The sequence below is a fragment of the Quercus suber genome, unplaced genomic scaffold (assembly GCF_002906115.3).
Source record: "Quercus suber isolate HL8 unplaced genomic scaffold, Cork oak 2.0 scaffold_164, whole genome shotgun sequence".
Lineage (NCBI taxonomy): Eukaryota > Viridiplantae > Streptophyta > Magnoliopsida > Fagales > Fagaceae > Quercus > Quercus suber.
The window spans coordinates 767,351-778,997 of record NW_027069625.1 but is presented as its reverse complement, the minus strand read 5'-3'; the positions used below and the strand labels follow the sequence as shown (position 1 = coordinate 778,997).

The following is an 11,647-nucleotide window of genomic DNA, read 5'->3' as shown; positions in this document are numbered from 1 at the left end:
GAAGGTGTTGGCCAATCGTCTTAGAAGGGTGGCACATGGGCTTATTTCAGATTCTCAGAATGCATTTGTGAAAGGTCGACAGATATTGGACTCTTTTTTAATTGCTTCAGAATGTATTGATAGTAGACTGAAGTCAGGTGTTCCAGGAGTGTTGTGTAAGTTAGATGTGGAGAAGGCATATGACCATGTGAGTTGGGGTTTTTTAATGTATATGCTTCAGCGCTGTGGGTTTTCAGAGAAATGGAGAAAGTGGATATTGTGCTGCATTTCTACTGTTAAATTCTCCATTCTGATCAATAGTAGTCCTTCTGATTTTTTTGGTAGTTCTAGGGGGATTCGGCAAGGGGACCCTTTGTCTCCGTTGCTATTTGATATTGTTATGGAGGGTTTGAGTCGTATGTTGGATGTGGCTGCTACTACTAATCAGTTCTCAGGCTTTTCTGTAGGTAATACGACTGGTAATTCGGTGATGGTGTCTCATCTTTTATTTGCTGACGATACTCTTATCTTTTGTGATGCTGTTCCTACACAAATAGCTCGTTTGAGAGCAATTCTGGCTAGATTTGAGGAGGTTTCAGGCTTAAGGATTAATTTGGAGAAATCTGAGTTGGTTCCTATAGGGAGGGTGCATAATATGGATGTTCTAGTAGGGATGTTGGGTTGTAGGCAAGCCTCTCTTCCATTGAGATATTTGGAGCTACCGTTAGGAGCTAAATTTAAGGAGTTGTCAGTTTGGAATCCTATTTTGGAGAAGATGGAAAGGAGATTAGCAGGGTGGAAGAGATTGTATCTATCTAAAGGGGGTAAGGTAACTCTTATTAAAAGTACCCTTTCCTCTTTACCTACATACTTCCTTTCGCTTCTGCCTTTACCTGGGAAGGTGGCAAATCGTATGGAGAAGTTACAACGAGATTTTTTGTGGAGTGGTATTAATGGTGATCCTAAATTACACTTAGTCAATTGGGCTCAGGTTTGTAAGCCGCTGCAGGTTGGAGGGTTGGGTATTAGACGATTGAGGAGTTTTAATTCTGCCTTGTTAGGAAAATGGTTATGGAGGTATGGCATGGAGACCGATGCTCTATGGAGGAGGGTTATTGAGGTAAAATATGGAAATGATTGGGGTGGTTGGTGCACGAAAAAGGTGACCAGTGCTTATGGTGTTAGTTTGTGGAGACATATTAGGAGTGGTTGGGTGAAGTTTTCTAACCTACTTCTATATGATGTGGGGGATGGTTGTAGAGTGAAGTTTTGGAAGCATGTGTGGTGTGGAGATCGTACTCTACAAGAGGCTTTTCCGGAACTTTATTGTATTAGTAGAACAAAAGATTCTTCAGTAGCGGAGGTTTTGTGTTGGTCTGGTGGGAGGATTCATTGGGATGCTAAATTTCGTCGTCCTCCACAAGATTGGGAACAAGAATCCTTTGATCTATTTATGGATATGGTCTACTCTTCGACGGTTCGAGGTTTGGGTCCGGATTGGGTGTGTTGGAAGCCAGCAAGGGGTAGAGGTTTTGAGGTTAGAGGATTCTATCTTTCTTTCTACCCTCCTACCATCTTATCCTTCCCTTGGAAGATGATTTGGAAATCGAAGGTTCCTCCAAGGGTAGCTTTCTTTTCATGGTCTGCTTCCTTAAGTAAGATTTTAACAACAGATAACCTTCGCAAACGACGTGTGCTAGTTCTTGATTGGTGCTATATGTGTAAGAAGTGTGGGGAGTCAGTGGATCATTTTCTTCTTCATTGCCCCATTGCTTGTGAGTTGTGATCGTTGGTGTTTTGTTTGTTTGGAATTCATTGGGTTATGCCTCAGAAGGTTATTGAGTTGTTTGAGTCTTGGAAGGGTAAGTTTGGTCGACATAGAAATTTTGAGTTGTGGAGAATTGTACCCCATTGCTTGTTATGGTGTATTTGGCGCGAAAGGAATGCTAGAAGTTTTGAGGGATGTGAACGCTCTATGTTAGAGATTAAGTCTTTCTTTTTACACACTCTCCTAGATTGGAGCGTGGTCTTTTGTCATTTTTCTTGTTCTTCCCTTCCTGTTTTACTTGATCGTTGTAATCTTCGTTTTTGATTTCTGCCCCCATAGTACATTCCCAATGTACTCGGGTTGGCTGTTTTTCATCTTTTAATAAAATTTTCGTTACTTATAAAAAAAAGAAATGCTAGAATTTTAAGAGGTGTTCACAGTCTATCTCAGAAGTAAAAATGCAGCTCTTCCAAACACTATTGGAGTGGATGATGGCAATAGGAGCATATCTTTTTGATAACTTATTAGAATTCAAGGGTCATTGTAATCTTAGAACTTAATGCGTTATTCATCTCATATACCCCCTATATACTTGATGGATTTTTTTTCACATCAATAAAATTTATTACATTTAAAAACGTAATACATGCATCCAGTGGCTCCCATGACCTCACCTCCACCTTGTGCTCACAAGTGGAGTCATTTGAGCTACAGCTCATGAGCATTTTGCACTACATACTTTTAGCAATAAAATGTTCTATTTCAAAACATTTGGACCCTTAAGAATAGAATGTTATGAAGCTTGCTTTCTTTCCTTAAAATAAATGTTTTCTTTGTCCACTTCAACAAGATAAAAACCTTTTTAATTCGAAGTGCTTGAGGGCTTATTTTGAGTTGAGTTGTAAAATATGAAAGATTAGGGTTTAGAGAGAACAAAGAAGAGAAGAATGGAGAGAGAGAGAGAGTTAGTTTAATGCTTAATCAATTAGTCCCTCACCTGAGCGTATATTTATTTTAGAGTGATATAGCAAGATTTCAAGAATAGCCCTATGCTTATAAAATAACAAACTAATATAAAAATAATAAGAGCAATTCTCACACCTTGCTTGCTCACCAGCAATGCGCCATACCGTTAACTAATGCTAACTTTCTTGTTATAATGTAAAAGAATCTAGCAAGTTTGGAATCTTTCTTTGCTTTTCTTTATTTTTCTAAGGTGGATAGGAATGAGGAAGATAAAGTTGTATGGGTAGCTACCTGGAGTGGTTCTTTTGAAGTGAAGCCGTTCTATTCAATCTTATCTGATAGAGGTAATCACCCCATCCCTTGGAAAAGTATTTGGAAGGTGAAAGCTCCTCCTAAGGTAGCTTTTTTCATTTGGACAGCGGCCAAGGGGAGGATTCTAACTTCGGTTAATTTAAGGGAGAAATATTTGTGTTGTTAACAGGTGTTGCATTTGTAAAAATGATTGGGAATCGGTGGACCCCCTGCTTGTTCATTGTCCTTTTGCCTCTGATTTATGGTCCTTTGTATTTAGCTTGTTTGGTATTTCCTGGGTTATGCCTAAACAAGTCGTTGAGTTGCTTGCTTGTTGGTTTAGAGGTGCTGGGCGACATAGGTCGGCATCTGTTTGGGATGTTATTCCGTAGTTTATCGTGTGGAACATATGGCGAGAATGAAACAACAGAATCTTTGAAGGGGAGGATTGTTCTATCATTGAGTTGAAGTGCAGTTTTCTTCTGTCTTTGTTTGAATGGAGGGCTGCTTTGAGTGGTCTTGACATACCTGCTATTTTAGATTTTGTAGATTTATGTAATTTTGGGTAGACATTTGCTTTCCTTGTACACATCCTGTGTGCCAAGGAATTTGCTTCTTCTCTTGTTTTCTCATTTTTTTCAATAAAGTTTTTATTTACTGATTAAAAAAAAAAAAAAACACAATATACAACACACAATTTTCTTCTACCATAGGGGTATTTTCCCCCCATTTCAACCTCCCTCTACATCATTAGTTAATCTCCTAGGCAGCAAATTTGCGATGTACTTGGGTTTGTTTTGGTTTTTAATAAAATTTTCACTACTTATAAAAAAAAAAAACTTATGCTCTCTTTCCTTCTCTCCATTTGTTGTACATATTAGAATTTGGGCAAGAGATGAATGTCAACTGAAATCGTAGTTCATACTCTTTCAACATGCCTGCTAAATGAACCCTGGTTTGAATGATACTTTAGGAGATGTAAGCATGGAAGTACAACAAACCTAATTGCTGATGTATACAGCTTAGTTATCTCTCGAAGTAAAAGGACATGTTTAACTTCTTATGTCTATATGTTAAATATTTGTGCAAAAATTTATGCAAGTATCTTTGCATTAGTATGATGCTTGATATAAAGAGTGATAAAAAGAAATGAATCCATTTCTACTTGCCCTCCTTTCTCTTTTTTGTTAATTTACAATTCCTGATTGCTTGGCCACCTGAAAGTTTTTTATCACAAACAATTGCAGTTGTATTGTAGTGTTATGAACAAAGATACTTTCTTGGTTTTGTAGGCTTCGAGCTGAACAAGAGAGACTAGACAGAATAGGTCCAATAGCATACTACTCCGAATGGGTAAAAGCATGGAAAAGGGACACATCACTTGAAGCTGTTCAGAAACATTTCGAAGAGACTGGTGAAGATGAAAACACCCAACTGATTGAGATGTTTTGCCATCAAACAGATCGAGAGTATCGCATAATGATGGGGACTGATGTGCGTATTCGTAGGGATCCTCTAGCAATGCGAATGCGGGAGGATCAAATAAAGCAAAGTATCTACTCCAAAGCTAATACTTTTGTGCGTTATTTCTATGTTTTCATTTTTTAATCAAATTGCTTGATCATCTTAATTTCCATATGAATAAGTACAAGTTCTACGATTTTGTGATTGGGTTTATTGTTATAATAAACATCTGTTTGCATGGATTCTTCTGTCTTGTTTTCATTTTTAATCTCGTTTTCATTTTTAATCTCTTCTATATTGGTGCCTTATACAATGACAGTCACCATTGCCTATGCATATTTTGTGCCATTAACCATTCAAAACTGTCAGATTTGATTTTTAGTTACAATTATTCTGTTAAAGCAACAAAGCTGGAAATTTTCAATCCATTACTCTTTTGCCATATTTGTTTTATTATGTTCTGGTAATTGAGAACTCTGTTGGGGTTGCAGTATGGGGTGGAGATCCTGTCTACCCAACTGTGAACTACATTCAAGATCCTGATGAAGTGATTGATTTCAGAGGTCCAGATTTTCATGAACCCACGCCCAATATGCTGGATCACCTGAAGGAGGTAAACACTCGAAGTTCAAATTCATTTTCTCTCTCTCTCTCTCTCTCTCTCTCTCTCTCTCTTACACTACAGACTCTCTCTCTCTCTTACACTACAGAGAGGCTTATTGTCAGGCAGCAAGTCATCATATTTCATCAATCTTGATGACATTCTAATCATACTCTTAATAAAACAAATTTTCAGTTGCTGAACTGGAAGGGAATAATTTTTTGTCTTCTTTGGGTGACAGTGACACAGCTCAATGTTGGAGCATTCACCAGATGACTGGAATTTGTAATATATTAACCAGTCTATGGCTTACAGAGGGTCGTGAATAGATTGATAGGTCCATGGACTAAACTTGACAAATTACTGACAACTTTAACTTTCTACCATCCAGTTACTTGATGGGTCCTGGTACTAAATTGATGGGATGCTTTCTTTTTGGGCTGTCCCAAAATAAATGTTTGTTTACAAAAATGAAAGCATTAATCCATTTACTTGCTAGTCATCCTTACATTTGAACCCACCTTTCTTGGTCCACCAAAGGCAATTTAGGAGATTTTTATGTTTATTTTGTTTCATTAAAATGTGTGCCATTTGCACAGTCTGTCTATTTTCGGACAGAGGGAGGATTAATTTTAGTTTTCTCATTTCTGCCTTGAAGAAGTCAATGGGTAAAATAGTTCTTTTCATCTGGTTATTATGTCTTTGGGCTTGAATCGCTTACTTGGGCTTAGATACTTACAATAATTACTTCTGCATTTGTCAAATTATATGGGAAGTAAAGCTGAGATTTTCTAGCATGTACCACCTTCATTATATCCAAGTACCAAGTCAAAGCATAAGTGTGATGTAGTTTAAGAAATATCTGATGTTCCCTTAGATAATTAGAATGATAGAGAAAGATAAAAAAAATGGGATGGAGGGAATAAATGAAAACATAGGTAGCATTTTTTGTTTTGTTTTGTTTTTTTTTTAAATAGAGTTTCCATCAAGGCCTGATGTGGTTGTTCGATCAAGAGAGAGAGAGAGAGAGAGAGTGTGCGTGTGTCAATAAGTAGAATATTTAAATATTTTCTACGACACCTGTAGTTATTTGTCTTATTTTAAGTTCTAACGGTTTTCCCTCAATTTTACTAGCACGGCAAAATCATATCAAGGGAGGAGCTTGAAAAGATTTTAGCAAAAGAGAAGACTGAAGATCTCGAGGTTTGAAGCAATACATATGAACTTTACTTGTGTGTTGATTTTTGTTTTGTATTTCAAATTGGGTAGACTATATTTTCACTGAGATCAAAACTGTGAATATATATGTAGTATCTAGTGACATGTAATTTTATCGTTGTCCTTCAATTTGTTCTTTGCTTGTTTAGGCCTTGCTTTGTTCTGCTTTAACATGAGCATTGGGAAGAAAAATACATGTTCCATCTGTTTTCTATGTTAAGTTGTGTCATAAAATTGGCTAGTTATAGGTTGAACGTTGGAGAATGACTGATCATCACTGATGCAGTGAGCATAAATGCATATTTATTTTAATTTAGGTTTTTTTTTTTTAAAATTAAAAAAAAATTATTAAGTCAATTGTATTTTTACGATTGCTTCATTAGATTTTATTATAGGTTTTATTAGCTAATTAGGTTATTAGGGTTTTATTTAATTTCCTAGAGTCAAAGTTAATTTCATAATTTAATAATTGGGCGTTTATCCAAGTCAACTAGGATTAGGTATTAGTCTTGGTAGTTGATGTACACGTGCTATTTTACTCAATGGGAATAGCCTGATTTGGTTAATGAAATTTCTGTTGAAATTTCTCCAATGGCTTGATGTTGATTCTAAGCAACCCAAGGTGCTGATTCCTAGGTTTTCTATCTCACTTGGTTGTAATTTTGTGTTGCTTCCTGTCCAACCGGCAACCACCATTGCAGTTCTGTCAGATTCTATTTCTCTCATTGAACTCCTCTTGTTTCAGGCCCCATCCATAGTCTCTCTCTACACAAAGGCAGTTCTCTATTTTTTATTTTATAGATAACGTAATTTATTGAAGAATAAAGACAATGTATACAGGATGTATACTAGAGACCACCATAATCATGGTGTAGAGAAGAAAAAGAAAAAGAACCCAATGAAGGCAGCCTTGAAAACAGAGAATTAAGAAAAAAACATCTTCAGTTCTGGAATAGTTCTTTCTCTGTCCTAAAAATTGTTGCATTTCGTTTGCGACAAAGGCACCACATAAGGCGGTGAGGGACCACTTCCCATATTCTTTTATTTCGATGAAGCCCAAAACAACCTCGCCAAGAAGAGAACATATCCAAAACTCTTAGCGGCATAACCCATTGAACCCCAAACATGCTGAAAACCATACTCCACAATTCTGTAGCTATAGGGCAGTGAAGCAGAAGGTGATCCAGATTCCCCAGAGTTCTTACACATATAGCACCATTCTGTTACAATAATTTGTCTTTTCTGTAAATTATCCACAGTTCTCTATTTTTTTAAGGAACTCTCAAGTCAAATATCTAATCTGGAATTCAAGGAACTTAAAATTTTCTCAATTAATTGTTACTGTTCTCTATTCCAGCTTTTTTGTGGACGTAGTTCCTGGCATATGTGGTTTGTCTGCTATTTTCATTTTAAATCTCTTCGAGCTTCTTATGGTATTAACTATATGAGAGGAAGAGAGGTTGAGTAATATTCTTGATACGTTTAATGGAAATAGGATCTGGTAGTAGTCTAGTGCTTAGTTAACTTGTGTTTGTGTCCATTGTTAATAGTTTTTGAGGGTACATAGGATCCAATTTCTTATTGATTTGGTTTTCTAATGTGGCCGGTGAATTGATCTAGTGAGGGTGGTATTGTCTTTTTGATGAGAAAGACAAACAACAGAAAAAGGATGAGATATTAAAGTGTAAGCCCCTAATTCTGATTACATTTTAAATTATTTTATGTTGAAACGAAGCCCTGGCACAACAGTTCTCTCTGTATCAGTCCTTTTCTTTTTCTTCCATTTTAGATATTGCATTGGGGAATTTCACTCATCCATGAGTACATTTTGGCAACCTAGTAGAGTAATGATGCTACTTGACAGACAATCTGATTAAACCTGTTGTGTATCAAACTCTTTTTTAATTATATAGCATAACCTTGTACTAATAAAAGTGTAATATGTTTAGGTGCTTTTTTAAAGTCCATTTGGATTTTCTCAATAATGTTATGAGTTGTGGCCTTTAAAAAACCATCTAACATGGTCTTTGATCTAGTCGATTTTTACCTAAATAAATATATCATAAAGAAGGGTAGGCTTTTTTGGGAATTTTAATTTTTTTGGGGTGGGTGGGGTGGGGTGGGGGTGTCTACCACATTTACGAAATGGTGCAATGAGTGGACCATCCATACTAGTTATCTATGCTGTCAATTCCTCATTACCATCTAGCACTTTTACCTTTTATCCCTCTTTTCATTTTGAAGAACATCTGTAATGTGAAATTTCTTGCCTAAATTCAAAGTTGATACAATCATATATGAAATTGTTTTCTATTGATAAAGTTATCTATCCAAGAATCATTTGACCTGTGATGGATTTTGATACTTGAAATATTATATAAATTGTTTAAGTATGTTAATTATAAAAAAATTAAGAAATCTCACTATAAGGAAAAAATTTTGAACTTTATATAGCTTCTGACCTTAAATTGTTAATTGTTTCTCTTGAATATTTGCAATACACACAGGTAACAGTTATGGATGATGCTATGGTACAAGCTGTTGACATTGGTGAAGATGATGTAAGTTTCATTTCTTCATCTTTTCTGATCCTTCTCATCCATCTTCAATTCATGCTGACGCCCTTGGCTTTGATCAGAATTCTAAGCCACTAATGGTTGTTCTTTAAGTAATGTCATTCCCTTTTGACTTTTTTGCAATAGGATGGAGAGGATAGTGAGGTTGAGGTTGAGGTTGAGGTTGAGGAAGAAGGGGAGGAGAAAATTACACGCAATTGGAGTGTCTTGAAAAATACTCCTGAGCTGCGCAAAACCAAGGTGATTTTTTTTTTAATTTCTGTCCATCCTTCATTCTATCCTGTTTCTGTTGCAGGCTTCCATAATTTATGGTTGATTTTCTGAGGTAAATATTAATTCACAAATTTCACCTATATCTCGTTTTGGAAAACGAAAAGGTACAGAAATATAATAAAGCTACAATTGCAAGAATGGAAAGGTGGGATCTCATATGCAACAAGGAAAATATCTCAGTTGAAATGAATGTGCATCTTCCCTAATACTTGCATGAACATGGTTAAATGTTATGTTGGATCCCTTATTGATAAAAAATGTGTCAATGGTTTTTTTTTTTTTTTTTGAACTAATACTATCCACCAGATAGCAGCAACAATTTCTCTCACAGAAAGGACGTAGAAATTGAAATTTTAGAGCACTAACTTGTGGAAGATACTCTGCCTCTCATATTGCTCTTTGTTTAACAATTCTCTTTCATTTCAAGCTGTATAATCTGGTCTGTTTTTTTCCTTAAAACTTGAAGCACAAACCTAAGGAGGAACCCTTGTCTCTGGAAGAAGCCATAGATGATTCCGAAAACTTGACTGATTTTCTGCTGGACTTTGAAGAAGACAACTGATTTTCTCAAGTCTCCAGAGCTTGAGAAATAGAGAGTGAGGTTGAAAAGTACTCCAGAGCTTCACAAATTCAAGGTGATTTTTGAAATTTACAAGAAGTTGAATTTCTCTCAATAAAAAAAATATATATATATATATATATATTTTTTTTTTTTTTATTAAAACAGAGAAAAACAATTTACTAATAATATTTTATGAATTATTCTACTGCTACATTTCACCAAATATATGCTTAGAGTTTTCACTATTTCTCTTTGAGTAAGGTTGATGACTTGTTCTAAAGTCGTTATTGAGAATAATGTTGATGAAAGACTTCAAAAAGGTAGTACTCAATGCACAAAGCTATTTCTGCAGGATTTGGGAGAGGTTAATGAAAAGACTTTATTCAGACAATTTAAAATAACTTGATTGCAACTTCTTAAACATTATGAACCAAATAGAAACTTATTGTTTCAAAAACCAAGATAGCTGTCTGTCCTCAGAAATAAGAATTGTTTGTCCACATATATTTGCAAATACTCTAATAGTAGAAAATAATTACATTAGTAAAAAATAACATAATGTAATTTTCAAAAAAAAAAAAACCACTAGATAAGATCATTACTGAGTATCCTTATGATCCCACTTAGTCTAAAAAAAACCGTTAATTATTATAGATTAATAATTTGCTCATTATGTCAAAATCATATTACCTTTTTATGTCACTATCTTTGGATTCAAACAACACCCCGCGCCCCCCCCCCCCCCCCCCCAAAAAAAAAAAGAAAAACACAAACACACACACACACACAGACACACAGAATGAAAGAACTTTGAAGGTCTTATTTTAATTAAAAGGCTGTGCTATGGACTGCTATGGGGTAGAACATGGGATTGGTTCTTGAGTATTAAAATAAGCTTAGGGTGAGGGGCCTAGGACATTACTTTCAAGCTTCTCTAAATATTTCTACTTTTTTATGTTCTTTGGTTTTAATTTTCTCACAGCCAAGAGCAAGCTGCAAAGGTTTTCTTCTTTTGGACGAATGAACTCTCAAGGGAAAGGAGAGGGGATTGTAATCAATGACCTCCGTTAGACTATGGGTTCAGCTGGTCAAATCTGGGCTGTGATCTGTATTGTAGTAGCTCATGTCCTAGAAGTTTGTTAAAAAATGGTTAATGTCTTAATGGTATGCATGCAACCAATTTGGATGTACATACTCTTTTTGCTCATGGCTTGTACTAGTATACAGTACTTATAGTTTATGTTGGTTGTTTTTGGGGTCTTAGAATAGTATATATCTATGTGTTAGGTTGATTAGAAGTTTGATTTCATAACTAGAGTGAAAGAGATGAGTACTCTCTCCCACTTTTATATCATTTCAATCGTTTATGAAAGCGAAATTTGGTTCCAAATATTTGATATGATGCCAAGAGAACATGTGAGGTCCTTTTTCTTTATGTTGTCATCGGTCAAGCGGTTGTTCGATGGTCTTTCAACTCACATTCTTTTCGGAGTGAAGCCTAAAACTCTTGCCAATAGACCTCATGTTAGCTGCTACTTGTACACTTCGAGCCCAACCTACAAACAAGACACAGGAAGAAGTGATGGAGTACACTAGCTTTTAGCAAGGTCAAACAACTGTGAACCGCAAGGCTTAATTAACATATTTGGCAAAACCAAATTAACATCTATTGCAAGCCCAAACTAATAACATATTCAACAATTTCAAATTAATGTGTCCAGCAATAAGTTGGAGTTGGTAAATTGAAATTAAGAAATGAGGCACAAGAGGGAGTGAGTTAGGAAGGGACAAGAAATTGCTACAAATACGTTCTTGATGAATGGATGTTTTGGGATTTGCTGGAAGGATGGTTAGGAAGAGAAGTGATTGTCCCATCCTTATCCAAGTTCTTGCTCTTTAATGGTGGTTAATGATCCTTTGTTAAGAAGACATGTTACTTATGCTGATAG

At 35.7% G+C, this 11,647-nt stretch overlaps 1 protein-coding gene across 1 annotated transcript in view; it reads left to right on the top strand.

Moving 5' to 3' along the window:
• LOC112024473 (protein PLASTID TRANSCRIPTIONALLY ACTIVE 12, chloroplastic) overlaps window positions 1-11,090 on the top strand; it is a 28,295-nt gene extending 17,205 nt beyond the window's left edge. Inside the window, exons 6-12 of the mRNA XM_065777790.1 lie at window positions 4,297-4,556; window positions 4,960-5,081; window positions 6,204-6,272; window positions 8,795-8,848; window positions 8,990-9,103; window positions 9,603-9,771; window positions 10,681-11,090. Of these exons, the coding sequence (XP_065633862.1) occupies window positions 4,297-4,556; window positions 4,960-5,081; window positions 6,204-6,272; window positions 8,795-8,848; window positions 8,990-9,103; window positions 9,603-9,698 (715 nt within the window). The 3' untranslated portion in view covers window positions 9,699-9,771; window positions 10,681-11,090. The remainder of the gene's footprint in view (window positions 1-4,296; window positions 4,557-4,959; window positions 5,082-6,203; window positions 6,273-8,794; window positions 8,849-8,989; window positions 9,104-9,602; window positions 9,772-10,680) is intronic.
• The last annotated feature ends 557 nt before the right edge of the window (window positions 11,091-11,647 follow it).